Below are 14,980 nucleotides of genomic sequence, written 5' to 3' on the forward strand. Positions count from 1 at the left end.
GGGTGCCTCAGTCAATGGTGTTCGACAATGGACCCCAGTTTGAGACGCGTCAACTCAAAGAATGGTTGGGAGACCAAGGCATTACCCATTGCTTTGCCTCGGTCGGCCGACCACAAGCCAAAGGTCAAGTTGAGGCCTATAACAAGTTGATTTCAAATGGGATCAAGCGCAAGCTTGAAAAGGCAGGCGGCCTATGGGCAGACGAGCTGGTCAATGTGCTATGGTCCATACGGACAACAACAAAGAGTTCTACAGGGGAGACTCCATTCTTTTTGGTCTATGGAGCTGAGGCTGTACTCCCAATTGAAATGTACGAGCCCACTTTGCGGGTAATGCTTTATGATGAATCGGCCAATTGGGAGGCCATGAAGACCGCCCTAGATTTCCTTCCAGAAGCTAGGGGCAATGCGGCGCTTAGGCATGAAATTTATCGCTTAAGGATGACAAGGGCATATAACCGCCGAGTGTCTAAGCGGCCGCTCAAAATGGGGGATCTAGTGTTGAGAAAAATGGAAGCTGTTGGCCGTGCCAATGAGGACGGCAAGTTGACTCCAAACTGGGAGGGACCGTACAGAATCAGGGAAGAAGTCCGAGACGGCACATATCGCCTTGAGGCAATTGATGGCCGACAGATCCCACGGACATGGAACACTGATAACCTGAAGAAGTATCATGTTTGAGTTTTGTTTCTTTAAGTACTTAGCCAAAAAGCTGTTTATACAGCTAGGTCTACTGACCGAGCCTTGTAATTAAAGCCGTACGGCCACAACAATGTACTTTTGACAAAAATTAATGAAGAGTCAGGCATTGTTGAATTATTTGTTGTTTTTATGATTAAAGGCCGAATGAAATGATTTACTGAGTTGCTTCCAATATAGTAACACGGCTTATCATTCTTTTTGAATGGCCGAGTTAAAAAGGAAGCAAGGTTGCTCCCAATATAGCAACTCGGCCACAAAAAAAAAAAAAAAAAAAAGAACTGATTTAATTCAGAGATCAATGCGTCCGCCCAATTCTAGGCGGACGATTGAGGCAAGGTATTCCGAACTTGTGTAGAAAACAAGTGTCCTTTACAAATAGGGCAAGGGCATACCTAGGCATTTAGCCCGGCCAATCAAGGAATCTCTGAGTTGAGATAATACTTAGGATTTCTAGGGTACGTCCGAGCGATAGATTCAACGGACTACTCGTACAATGATAGCCGAACGGCCAATTAAATTAATTCGGTGCTTCACCTAGCCCAAGGGCAATCATTACTATGATTTGATTAACTTGCTAGCCGTCATACCCTTTTAAGGCATAAAAACTACCAAGTTAATCAAACCACTTAGAAAATGGACTAGGCGAACACCGAATAGAGGGGCATACCCCTAGGAACGTACGAAAAGGCATAATATTGAGACGTACGGAAAACTTGCAAAAAGCAGAAAATTTGCAAAAAACTGCTAAGTATGAAATAGAAGTAAAAGCCGCCAAAAAGGCGGACAAAATTTTCATTAATAAGACCGCACAAAGGCGGCCGAAATGTTTACATAACCGCTCGAACAGGCGGCCTCAGAAGAAGAACAAAAAAAGAGAAGTACAAAATAAGCTAAGTACACAGTAAGCTGAAAAGAAAAGGAAAGCTGAGCAGACGGCTGCTGGAGGACCTGAGCTCTACTTAGCCGTATTATCTGTGGCAGGCTCCTCCGCTGTCTTGGCGTCCTCGGCCGAGGCATCCTTTTCGTCCGCCTCCTCCTCCTCCTCATCCCCGTCCCCTCCGGACTCGGGGGAAGTAACTACTAGTTCTGGAGGAGGCATGCCGGCCTTCCTTGCCTCTTCTTTAAGGCAGACGTACTGAAGCCGCTTCTTGAAGCGTTCCTCGTAATAGGCGGCTTCACCTTCGTCCACCATCAAGTTGAAGGCATCAAAGAAGTATGCCTTAAGCCTGTCTTCAGCATTTTGCTCGATGCGGATGACTTCTTCAACACTGATTGGCCGAGGAGCTTTAAGTTTCTCCTCATAGTCCGCAAGGGACTTCTTTAAGGTTTCCATCTCGGCCTTCAGCGCGTCCGCCTCATCTAGCGCAGACTTAAGGTTGGCTTGGGCCAACTTCAGCTCACTCTTCAGGGCCTCGGACGCCTCGAAGCCCAACTTCCATTTTTCCTTCTCCAGGACGGCCTCGTCCCTTTCAACCCTCATGGCCTCCCTGGCCAAGGACTCCTGTTCGAGTGCCTTGCCCAGTTTGACCAGGTCCTCTGTTTGCCGCGCCGCTTTGTCGGACAGCGCGGTTATCTGGGTCTCAAAGTGTACCCTTTGGACGGCGGCCGTCCCAGTTACAGCATCCTCGGCTTTCCTGATTTCGATCCAAGCATTCTTCAACCGTTCGTTCTCCTTGTCCTTCCAATCTAGGAAGGCGTTCAAACGGAGGAAGAGCTGCGGACAGAAGGAAAGAAACTTAGTCAAAAATATGGAAAAATTGGCTAAGTGCTGGAAAGCAAAAACATAAGGAGATAGAAGTATACCTCGGCACTGCAGTTTAGCATGGGGCCGAGGAAGCCTTCGTTGATCCCCCGCAGCTTATCACGCTGCGCTTGGGGGACCGCGCGAACCATGGCCTCGCGCATGGCCTTCCTGTCCGCGCCAGTCAGTGACTGGCCGGGTACCTTCAACTGCATCTCCTCTGATATATCTGCGGACGACCGTGTAAGAAGAGTTAGCTAAATTTTACAAGTAAACAAAGACTTATAAAGAGTGAGAAAAAAGATGGCTAACCAGTGGAGAAGGTTGGAGGAGAAAGATTGGTGGGAGGAGGCGGTAAAGGAGCTTCCTCCTCCTCCGGACGGCTCCCTTCAGCGTCGCTGGACGGCGGGTTGACCAGCATCGTCCCGATCCAGCGACCGGTCATTTGTTCTGGGGTTAACCTATCCCCACCGTCCGAAGGGACGGACTCCTCACGGACCTGATCAGCAACAGGTTCTATGGGCTTGGAGGCCCCGCTTTGTGTCAGCCGGGGTTGTTCTCCTTTAGACTGCGTTGTAGCAGTCTGCGACTTTGCCGTTGCCGCTGCTTGAGAAGACGGCTTGGAAGCAACCGTCTTTCTCCTCTTGGATGCGTTCGCATCAGGAGTGGACGTGGCCGGCTGCTTCCGCCTGGCCTTCGGGGTAGAGGAGGAGGTCTGCAAAAATACCAAGTTAGAAAAATTTGATGGCGTCCGTGCGATTTGGGAAAGGAACTCCCTTCCAGCATGCGTGAACGGACATAAAGCGTCCGTGCAAACTCAGGAAGTAGGTTCCTTCCAATATAGCAGAACGGACACATTAAGGAATGAGAAATTCAAAAAATAAACTAAGTGTTTACCTCTTTGAGTTGCTCGTACATCTTGAAACGAGCCTTGTATCTGGCCAAGTCCACCTCGGACATCTCAACCTCTGCTTTTTGGGCCGAGTCAAGCATAGCGTACGCCTCCGCTGCAAAAACAAAAAGCAAAAGTGTTAGAATATTTTTCTGAAGAACTCTACGTGCGTACAAAAAAGTTTATATATCTAAGTGTCCACCTTGGGGCATGTTCTGGTACAGGCCGTACACAGACATGAAGAAAGGGTCCCTAAGCCAATTGGCAAGAGGAACCCAATGGCTAGGGACCCGTTCAGTTTTGTTGCCCCGCCTGACTCGATTAACTTTGAAGTACTCGAGCTGGTGTTCGTGGCTTGGGTGGATGGGCGGCTTGTCAGGCTTGTGGTCTCCGCGTCCGAGCTGAATAGGCTCTGGACGGCACCTGTTCATGCGAAGGTTGAACTCCGCGTCCTGAGTTTTGACACGGTAGAAGCGGTGCTTCCAGTCCCTCCACTTACTGACACGGTCGACCACGACCATGTAATCCCTGGTTGCACTCAAGATGAGCCAACCATCCACCTCCTTTTCCAGCCGGGTGAGTGAGTGCATCTCACAAAAGACCGCAAAGTATGGCGTAAATTTCTTAGCGATGCACGTCACTAAGTACCCAAAGATGTTCAACCAACTGTTTGGCGTCAGTTGGAAGAGGCCGATGTCGTACTCGTCCAGGACAGTCCGGACGAATGGGTGAAGAGGGAAGCGGAGCCCCACATCCAAGGCGGCCCTGTAGACGCAAAACGCTCGTTTGCGCGGCTTCTCCTCATCCCAGGTAGGCACAACAATGGCCTTCCTGGGGACTTGAATTTCGAATCCCTCCCCCAAATGGAGGGACTCCTTATACTTCTCAAAATCCTTCTTTAGAAACTTCAGGGCTGTCTCCCCAACTGTACAGGCGTACGGGTCCCTGAAGTTATCAATGTTGGCGACAGTTTCTTCGGCCGCCGCCTCGCCTTCGGCCGTCTCACCCACGACCTCTTTCTCAACTTCTTCCTCTTCCACTTGGTGAGAAGGGGCACTCCCAAACTCCGAAGACAGCACTCTGTCCAAATCTGTTGCCTCGGCCGAGCTTCGGCCCCTTGAGCTTAGAACGCCCATTGAAGAAGGAATGTCCTCCTCGAACATTGGACGCTTGCCTTTATCCTTGGCAGCGTCCGCCTCATTTCCCGAAGGAGGGGCGTTGCGAATAGGCAGGGCGGACGGTTCGCGGATTGAGATTCCTGTTAAGGGTCTGTCCGCCCCACCCAGTTGAGGCCGAGGTTGAGAAGAAGAGGGGACGGACGAACCAGAAGCGTCCGCCCCAGGATTGGAAGGGTTGAGATTCCTATTAAGGGAAGTAGTTCAGTTCGGCTCCAATCAATTCAGTTCAGAAATTCAATTCAATAAATCAAAACAGATCCTTATTCCTTTCTTTACTAACCATCTCTATTTTTACTCTTATTAGGGCCCACCAATAGAGTATTGTAAATTGAAGTTGATCAAAAGAAAAACACAAGTCCTAAGTTTTAAACTTTAACTCGAAAAAAAAAAAAAAAAAAAGTCTAATCTCCACATGCAAGTGAAGTTGAACTCAAAGTCGAAATCCCATCATTCATAGCCTCTGATTCCTCAGCGCGGGATTCACAGACATTCACCCACACCTAGAGAGAGAAAACTCCTACAAGAGAGAGAAAATGTTAGAGTGAGACTGTGAGAGTCATACTCTATAAGATCAACAAACACAAAAATTAGCGCTACATTTCCTGCAATTTACTCACTCAAACCCTAGAATTTCCATTCTTAGGGTTCCTCCTTTTCTTTCAATTCAATTTTGCTTTCTTCCGATCTTTTTCTCAAGTTTTTTTCAACTTTTTATTGTTGTTCGATTTCTTCGAATTAGGTCAATTCCTGCAGAATTCACATCTAGGGTTTGATTCGTTGTAAGTTAAGGTGCCTGTTTTTGAACTGCTGACCTGCAATTTAGCTCAGAATTTTGAGTTTTTCAGGTAATTTTTTGTTAATTTTGTATAGAATTGTTATTTCTAGCTTCAATTTTACCTGATTTTTTTCTACTGTAGCGCCTGATTTTTGTATACTTATTTTTTTGGGTGTAATTTTCTGGGTGAAGGATGCCTGAAAAAATGTGTAGAATGTCGGATAAAGAAAAGAGTAGAATTGCTGAAAAAAGTAAGTTATATTTCCTCTTGCTGTCATTGTTGTGATTGTTTCATTACTTTGTTATGTCAAATTTATTCCCATTTTTTTTTTTTTTTTTTTGAAGTTTTTTGTTTGATTTTGTTTCAGTGTCTGAATTCATATTGTTAATGGGGTACAATGCTGATTTTCAAGTTGTTATTGCGAAGGAACTTGGTCGGCATATATGGATGAGTTCAGAAAATCTAGGTAGAAAACAATGTAGAGAGCTTTTGTATCTTTTGTACATGGCTGATAGCGTGACATTGTTATCCTATACGGTTTCCTTGGGGAAGATTATTTGGTGTAATCATTTGAAGGCCAAAAGAAGGGCCCTCAAAAGGAAGCTTTTGGAGAAGATAAAACAGCGGGAACTCGGAAGAGAGAAGAGGAAGATGAAAGGAAGGGTGAGGTTAGTGGTAATAGTGAGCAGGGGAGGGAAGAAATGGAAAGCAGGCCCAGGATTGTGGGCTAGGATAGGATTTCACTTGAGGCCTAAATTTGTGTATAGGAATGCAAGGCGTAGGGTTGTAAAGCGCAATGTAGCGGTTGGTAGTCGGGTATACAGGCTTGCTCTTGCTATGGGTTTTCTGTCATTCCGTAATCTTTGTGTCACATCCGAGTGGGAATTTTGGGCTGTCTGCCTTGTTCAGCAAGTCTTTGGCTTTTGGAGGAGTATTGCGATTGGAGGAGGGTTGAGTAGTTCTTATACAAGTGTTGCTCATGAGTTTGGGTTGGATGTGGTTCCATGTGATGTTTTTGAGCGCCTTCAGAGCTGTTTTCGATGTTCTTCAACTACTCGCTATCCAGGTAATCAACTCTTAACAGATTTTGTGGATATATGTACTGATATAGTCAGATGCATCTATATTACGGTGCTCTTGGATCCTTTTCATTGTTATGGAATTTGTATGATGGCTTACATATGTTCATTTTGAAGTGGCTGTGTAGTGTTCTAACTCTTCTAAGCTGCATCTGTTATTTACCAAACAATTCATGCATTGACCGTATATCTCTACTGTTAGGAACTGTATTTGAAATTTTGTGTGGTCTGATGCCTCCTGCTTTGTTGTTTACTGTCATATGTTCTGTGAATCAAGTGTGCTTGCTTATGGTACTTGTTGGCCTTTTCTGTGTCTACTTTGCGAATGAATGGATATGACTTCAAACTATCCAGTGGAACGTCCTTCGGTCCTTGTTCCAAATCTCTTTTTGCATGGGAATTAGTATAAATGACTTTGTGTTATCAAATATGATTTTTATGGTATGAACTTGTTGAATATAATTAATCTCCAGAGTCTTTTTTGTTAAGTTCATGGAGAATTTTTTGGAAATCACTTATGTTTAATTACCACAACACAACAAAAGTTGTGGTAAGTTCTTAGCCTGTTCCTGCTTTAGAGATGGCAGTTGACTCTTTCTTAGTTTGTCAATATTAGAACAGCGTTCATAAATCCAGCTTTACTACCTTGGAATTACTTCTTGTTTTATGCTTTTGAAACATACCCAGCCCTTTTCAGATTGTTTGTAGTGAATAATGGAATTGACATTGCTGGCATTCTGAAAGATATTTTGTGGGCGTAGGCATTGTCCAAGTCTTGACTAATCAGATCATATGATAGATATACATATTTTAGAATTTTATTTTATGGGAAATTCTCAATGGTAGCCTTCTACTTTTGCTTATTTCCAATGGTAGCCAATTTTTTTTCGGATTCTCAATAGTAGCCTTCAACTTTTAAAAAGTTGCAACCGTAACCTTATTAAGTCTAAATCGTTAAATATCTATTAACTTAAACTGTTGTCATCCATTTTCTCTCTCTTAACCATTTTCTCTCTCCTTCCATTCATTCATCTTCCATGGCAGCCACCTCCAACCCCAAAACCCTCCACCCGCAACACCCTTCCCACTCCAACAACCACCACATCTTCGTCCCCCCTTCCACCGCAACAACCACCACATCTCCATCCCCCTTCACTCAACCGCAATAACCTCCCACAATCCCACGAAATTGGCCTCCAACCCCAAAACCCACCACAAAATCAGCCACCCACCAAAAACCCACTCACGAAAACACCCCCATGGAACTGCTGCCCACCAAAACCCCACCCAAGAAACCCGCAACACACAATGACCACCTACACCTACCAAAACCCCAACCAAGAAAACCCCACCCACCTTAACCCCTCCTAAGACACCCCAAACCCAGGAAAATCACCACCCATATATTGAAATCCCCATCCACGAAAATGAAGAACCCTAGAAATTGATTGAAAGAAAAAGGGGAGAAATAGAAGAGCACTTTAGAGAATTAAACAATTAAGAGTTTTGAGGTTGATGGACATTGACACATTTATCAAATAATGGTGATGAAGGTGGAGAGGTAAATCCTTGGAGTTTGGAGGTTGAAGAAAGAGGAGAGATAGAGTATGGAGGTTTTTTTGGGAGTTGTTTTTCTGGTTTTTTTTTTCTTTCCTTTTTTTTTTTTTTTAAATATTGGAATAATTAATTTGTTTATTACTCCGTGGACCGTAGTAAGTTAGATTTAACGGAAAATCAACATTAAGGTTACAGTTGTAAAAATTTGAAAGTTTAGGACTACCATTGGGAATCCGAAAAATAATTGGCTACCATTGAGAATAAGCAAAAGTAGAGGGCTAGCATTGAGAATTTCCCTTATTTTATTTTATTTTATTTTTTTTGTATGAAAAAGCATCTTATGCACAACCAACATTTCATCTATTTTTATAGATGATGGTGGATAAATTGAAGATGCTTTAGCCGGGACTAAATTGTGGATAGACTGTTTAATTTTGGGATGAGACCTGTGGTTCATAGGATCTGAATTTTGGCTCATTTGAGAAACCATATCTTAACCATTACTGTTGCTCAGAAATACTAGTTCTTCTGAGAGTTCAACAATCTTCATAATATCTCAGGTTAGTGAAAGATGAGGCTTCAAAAAGGGATTTTCAAAAGCTTTTCCTAACTCAGTGCTAAGCAGTAGTTTCCTGTTTCCTTTTACCGTGATTCGTGCATTTTAGATTTTCTACTTCCTAACTCTATCTAAATGAGTACGTAGCATTGGAATTAGTAAATCATTTTCTTAACTTGTTCACTTTAAATCATGAATCAGTTGATCATTAGTTCTGATAAGTTGATGACATCGCCGATTCGTCGCTGTAGTTCACAAATCTCATGTAGCCTTCATTTGGTAGTTAGTTTCTCTGTCAGTAGTCAAGATTAGCAGCCCATTGATAATTTGAGTCTTACTGTAGCAGCAAATGAACTCTGGATTTCCGTTCTGTTACTTTGGTTTCAGTGACACATGATAAGGATTGATGTATCCATGTTTTTTGAACCACAATTAATAACCACTTTTCTTCAAGACCCCTTTTCCTAAGAGTGACAAAAGGGGGTGGGGGGTCATGATCCGTGAACCAATTTTCTTCTAATTGTCAATTCCCAATACTATTTATTGTCTTGCTGCCTTTTTTCTCCAAGATATATTCCAATTGCTAACTGTAATTATGCTGAATGCTGCAAACTTCTAATACTACCTCCGATTTTTTTTAGTTGCAACATTGGGGTATTATTTGTGAGATAAAATATTCCAAAGTTGCAACCAAAAAAAATCGGAGGTAGTATTTTTTTTGATGTTCAGCATTGTCTTCAAAACTGAATTATAAGTGTCACCTGCAGATCACTTGTCTTTTCCTGCTCTGTATTCTGAACCTCTGATGTCACCTAGTTCTCTCGCTGATGCTTCAACATTTTATTTAGAGCGGTCCTGTTTCATGTCATTTCACTCTATCATTGACTCATGGCTTTTTATGTAGTTATGATACACAGAGTTGTTTCATGTACTTTGCTTTGGCAGTTTCTCCCTACCCTAACCTATATTCTTTCGTTGCATTATCAGCTATTTTTTTCCTGGACAAATTTATTGGACTCACTTACAAAGAATATGTAAATCTTACTAGTTCACTTGGACATAAATAGATTAATTAGAATTCCACCGTCTCTCTCTCTCTCTCAGTCTCTTAGTGGTTGGTTGTGTGTAATTGCTCAATTGTTGTATTTTTGTACGACTGTGCACTTTTCCATATGGAAGGGTGCATATACTTTGCTGTGAAAATCTTTTTAATTGTTGTGAATTTTGTTGTTAGCTGGAAATTTTATATAAATACAAATTGTGATATAATATGACTATTAAACATTGGCCGTGAGCAAATTGTGATTTAGTTATCTTGTAGCTCAATCATCTCGAAGGCCTGTCTGCCTTCATTCTGTTTTTTTTCCTTTATTGAAGATGATCTTGTTTAAATGCAGGGTATGGAAGAGAATTTCCATAGGGCTGGAGATATGAGCTTGTGAAGGTTTTCACTGATGTGGATGTAAAGGGGCTCCTACTGGGATGCATTAGTCGTGTTTGTGTCTGATCTGACTGGATAACTGAAGAAAGAGTTTCCTGCTTTTCATATTGAGGATGCGGCATTTTAATGGCATAACTAATGTAGGTACTGGAGAAACCCTGCGCTTTGTTGGTTAGGATTAACTGATGTAAATATGATACACAAGAATGAAGTACATGAGATTGAGATGGAAGAGCTTAGATGTGAAATTGTAAACATAATCTTACTATTCAGTCTGAATTGATACATACTGTATGAAATGCAAAGCCTGTATTAAATGTGTTCAGCTGGATGAAGATTTAGTTACTTTGTAGGTACTGCCTTTCGGTGGGAAAGTGAAATGCTGTCCTGAATCTTATGTAGGTCATTTTTGGTTCCCTTTATTTTTGTGTTGGTGAGAGAGTTCTTCTCAGGTCTTTTTCCAGGTTAGTCACTTATATGTTTACTGCAAGGGACGGGTCACATATTTTTCCATGTCAAACATGCATTGTCTACATAATATGGTCTAATTGAGATGGAATTTCCTTTTTGCATGTTGAAACTTGTAGATTTTGAGTTGATAGTTTTAGAATAAAAAATACTCCGTAAAGTCGTAGGCATAAATACGCGAAATACTGAGTTTTCAAGAATTGCGTCTATGGAGCATGGAGGGATGAGTCTTGTAATTTTTTTTCTTTTCAGACTCACTTGAGGGGGGAGAAGAAAAATTTCTTGAAGGAGCCGAGTTATGTGATTATTGGGTCAGGCTGTTTTTTCATTATAACTTACAACTGTCTCATTTTCGTAGTTTTTGGTTGGTTTTCCATGTCACTTGAAAATCCAACATGTTAACTTCTCTCATCCATAAACATCAAATCTTTTAGATAAGACGATAAGCCCACGTTGCACAAGAACTCACACACTTATGCCTTTTCCCCACTAATAATCTTCTTTCCTTCTCTTTCTCTCTCTTCTCCTTTCCTCCATACACTAGAGTTAAACCATGGCAGCTTCTACTTTGATCACCCCAACTTCCAAGCTGAAACCCCTTTCCCCAACGCCAATCAAGTCCAAGCTCACGACCTCGGTTGCCCCATCAACGTCCGCCTCCGCCTCTGCCTCTGCTCCCACTATCCTAACCCGGCGACAACTCACCATTACTGCAGTCACTGCTGCCATTCTTTCTCCTCTAATCTCACCCTCTGCGCAAGCCGCTGCAGATGAGGAATATGTGAAGGAGACCCAAGAGGTGATCAGCAAGGTTCGGACTACGCTGACTAAGGATAAAACTGACCCTGACGTGGCTGATGCTGTAGCAGACCTCAGAGCCACTTCCAACTTCTGGGTGGCTAAGTATAGGAAAGAGAAATCCCTTCTAGGCCGGCCATCTTTCCGGGATATGTATTCCGCCCTCAACGCCGTCTCCGGCCATTACATTAGTTTTGGGCCTACTTCTCCAATACCTGCAAAGAGAAGAGCTAGAATCTTGGAGGAGATGGACAGTGCAGAGAAGGCTCTACTAAGAGGAAGATGAGCTTCTTTTTCTTATTCTTTTATCCACCTCCCTTTTGTCCTTTATTTGTATTCATAATTTTACCATAATCTATGTACCGGAAATCTATATTTGAGGTTAAGGTGAGATGTGAATTGTTACGAGTAATATATGGATTCTTGCAATCGACCATATTCGTGGCACAACATTGTTAACTCTCAGCTAACTTAGCCAAGGGTAACCAGCTTCCCATGTGGACCAGTGGTAAGAGAATTAAACCTCTGAAGTCTAGGTCTAGGGTTCAAGCATTGGTACCACCTCTCTTTCTCTCTTCTCTCTAAAAAACTTAGCCAAAGGTAACACATTATTCACTTAGTAGTCTATTGGTTATACTTTTAAACATGATCTATGTCCATAACTCGCCCTGTCGCATACTGACGGACTTTGGAGAGAAATTGTTATGATGCATATTGTCAATGTTTGTGTTCCTCATGCCTTCATTTTCACTTCCACCATGGCTCGAACGTCTATGAATTCTTTTATATTTCACAATTTTGGTAAATATGTTACCCCAATTACTCTTGGTATAATTGAAAATTTGCTACTCTTAAGAGTCATTACTCTATACAATAATAGATGAGATTATATATTGAGTAGACTTATGTTGGAGTATAGTACATAGAGGAAAGGTAGTTGACCATTGCATTCTAGCCCGATCAAGCGCGGGTATAACTGCTTTTTGATATGTTTGTCCGGTCAGGCGTGAGTATAAAGTTGATGCCCGACCTGGTGCATGCTCGCCCGGTCGAGCACGTATGTAAGTTGAGATTACGTATCACTTTTCTCTAGTCGGGCACCCAATTGGGAGTAGGGGTGAAACTAATTCGGTTTAAAACCAAACCGAACCGGAAACGAACCAAATTAGAAATATGGTTTGATTTTTTTTCCTTAAGTGGTTCGGTGTGGTTTGCAAAATCCAGAAACCAAAATATTATGGTTCGGTTTCGGTTTGAGGAATTGAAAACCTGAAAAACCGAAATCGAACCGAATTTTCGGCCCAAACCCCAAATGAACCCTAAGCCCTTCTCTCACTCTCTTTCTCTCAATCTCTCATAGACTCAAACTCCACTCAGTTCCTCACTCCACCGACAACCGTCCACTGACCAAACTCCAAAGGTATGCTATTAATCTTTATAACTGCGATTCAATTGCAATTTCGCCTATTTGCCAAGCTCAATTGTTCAATTCGCCTATTAATTTATGTATGTTACTGCTTTGTCTGCTTTGCTGAGTTGCTGTATTGATTTGTGTTTTTTTTTAATATGTCCTAAACCAATGGCAACCAATGTGGAAGGTGTTCCTCACGAGCCTCAAACCGAACCCGAGACTGACCAAGTATCTCAAAATCTGAAAAAAAGAGGGAGCAAAATTTGATGCGTTTTTTTTTTTTTTTTTTTTTTTTTTTTTTTTTTTTTAAGAAAACCGAAATCTAAGTGGTTTAATTTTGTTCAGTTTCAAAGCCAAAATGGTGCGGTGTGGTTTGCAAAATCCAAAAACTGAAATTTTGTGGTTCGGTTTCGGTTTGGGCAATAAACCAAACTAAAAACCGAACTTTCACTCCTAATTGGGCACGGATGCACGTCAGCAGACCAACGACTCTTTCTCTTCCTCTTCCTTTGTACCCCCTCTTAACACCCATAATTAATGGGGTGTTTAAGAGATTGTTAAACCCCCCTCCCTTTTACTCTGATTATGGATCCATTCATTTTGGCCTCCTTTAACCTCTTGAATTTCCATGGTTGTTCATAAATTCCATGGAAAGAAATTAGATTTTACACACACAATAAAAATTAGCTAAACACATCTGGTCTTTGAGTTTACTTTAACTCCACTTTTTACTTTGACTTTAACTCCACTTTTTAATTTAAAGTGTCTTATTGTAAGAGTGATGTGTAACCTTATGGAATAATCCGACGATTATAATTGTTTACCCCGGTTGCGCTGGAATTCGTTTTCAAAGACAGTGATATGTCACACCAAACCAAATTTCCTCTATTATATTGTTCTTGTTTGTTTTTGTTGACTGTATTGGACTCCAATTTTACGACAACTGAGAGTCTACTCACAGGTCACAATGCTCATAATTCGAATATCACATCAGCATGTCCTTTAGGCTTAAAACAAACGAAAGTAATATAGAAATTGAATGTCTACTGTGAATTGCGATCTTTATCTTTTGCGCATTTTTTTACCAATAGCGGCTCTAATACCATGTTAAAGGCAAGAATATTGTGGAGAAAATGGCTTAACCTTTGTATTGATATTAATCATATATATTTACAGCACTTGGTCAAGAAAGGAAGGGCGCTTAATCAAAGACAACACTTTCGTCCAAGTCTTACTTTTTGATAAACCGTTCCGACAAAGAAGAAAAGCTAAGAATAAAATGGCAACCCAAGAAGAAGTTAATGAACTAAGGCAAAACATGGCTAGCTTGACCGAGATGTTCAAAACTCTCGCTCTTCAAGTCAATGACCCTGCGAAACAACAACAACTAGAGCGAATGGAAGAAAGCTTGAGGAAAATCTCCAATGACTACAAGTTCCAGGGGATTAGCTCACACGAGGTCTCAGTGGACAAGGAATTTCTTCCACAGAAATGCAATGCCAATGATATCCCTAGATTCAAGCCAACTACAACCCTTACTTTCATTTAAGAGCTTTCGAAACAATAATGAATATTAAGGGAATTGATAGGAAAGCTTTCCATTCGTTGTTCTCACTATCTTTAGAAACCGTTTGTCAACAATGGTTCTTCTCCCTTGATAAAGAGAAAATCTCCTCTTGGGATTCTTTAACAAACGCTTTCATTAATAGATACAAGTGCAACATTCAAGTTGAAACTGACCATAGGAACTTGAGATGTTGAACAAAAAAAAAAAGGAAGGATTCACTTCCTTCTTCAACAAAGTGGAGGGAAACTTCCGCTAAAATGGTTGAAGTTCCTACCGAAAAGGAATCTGTGAGGTTGTTCATCAAGAACCTCCAAGAAAAGTACTCAAAAAATCTCAAATACCAAAGCAATTTGAGTACTTTCAAGGCTGTCTATGACATAGGAATTGACATCGAAGACGACCTTGCAAAACAAAATGCTGGTAGCAACCCTAACAGTGGCTGGAAAGGAAAGAAGAACGCCAATCTTTCTTCTTCAAAAATTACCCACTCAAATAATGTTAGCACATTTAACCTAAACGAGGCCCTAGTTATGAACAATTAAGGACAAAAGAAGACATTTAGGAGAAACTTCACGCCTATTGGCATGAGTTATGACACCGCATTTGATCGCCTTCATGCTAAAGGTCTCATAACTCCTATTGGACCATTTGGAGATCCACCAGTCGAAAAGAGGACGGCTAGTTGGAACCCTAGGGGCCATCTCACTGAGGACTGTTGGAAGTTGAAAGAAGCAATTCAAGATCTAATCGATAGCAATAAACTTCCATTGCCTCTTGTAAGCAAGGAGCCAAGTATCTATAGCGCTCCACTTTCA

The 14,980-nt window shown here is 41.8% G+C and overlaps 1 protein-coding gene and 1 pseudogene across 2 annotated transcripts; both read left to right on the forward strand.

Moving 5' to 3' along the window:
- Window positions 1–4,863: 4,863 nt before the first annotated feature.
- On the forward strand, window positions 4,864–10,246 carry LOC145563833 (uncharacterized). Of its 2 annotated transcripts, none has more exons than XM_081624252.1 (4): window positions 4,864–5,357; window positions 5,480–5,538; window positions 5,656–6,354; window positions 9,878–10,246. In XM_081624252.1, the coding sequence occupies exons 2-4, from the start codon at window positions 5,481–5,483 to the stop codon at window positions 9,898–9,900; spliced, it is 780 nt and encodes a 259-aa protein (XP_081480378.1). In that variant the 5' UTR covers window positions 4,864–5,357; window position 5,480; the 3' UTR covers window positions 9,901–10,246. The 2 variants fall into 2 exon arrangements, with proteins under 2 accessions (XP_081480378.1, XP_081480379.1); XM_081624253.1 differs by having other exon boundaries at window positions 4,865–5,357; window positions 5,715–6,354.
- Window positions 10,247–10,853: 607 nt separating this feature from the next.
- LOC145562371 (photosystem II repair protein PSB27-H1, chloroplastic pseudogene) lies at window positions 10,854–11,623 on the forward strand (annotated as a pseudogene).
- Window positions 11,624–14,980: the final 3,357 nt, after the last annotated feature.

This window comes from Chenopodium album, chromosome 10 (assembly GCF_948465745.1).
Source record: "Chenopodium album chromosome 10, dcCheAlbu1.1, whole genome shotgun sequence".
NCBI lineage: Eukaryota > Viridiplantae > Streptophyta > Magnoliopsida > Caryophyllales > Amaranthaceae > Chenopodium > Chenopodium album.

Excerpts from the sequence above, each read along its gene's own strand:
- LOC145563833 (XM_081624252.1), top strand. The coding sequence starts at position 5,481 with ATGCCTGAAAAAATGTGTAGAATGTCGGATAAAGAAAAGAGTAGAATT. Across the intron at positions 5,539-5,655 it reads GAGTAGAATTGCTGAAAAAA|TGTCTGAATTCATATTGTTA; the intron begins GTAAGTTATATT and ends ATTTTGTTTCAG. Across the intron at positions 6,355-9,877 it reads TTCAACTACTCGCTATCCAG|GGTATGGAAGAGAATTTCCA; the intron begins GTAATCAACTCT and ends GTTTAAATGCAG.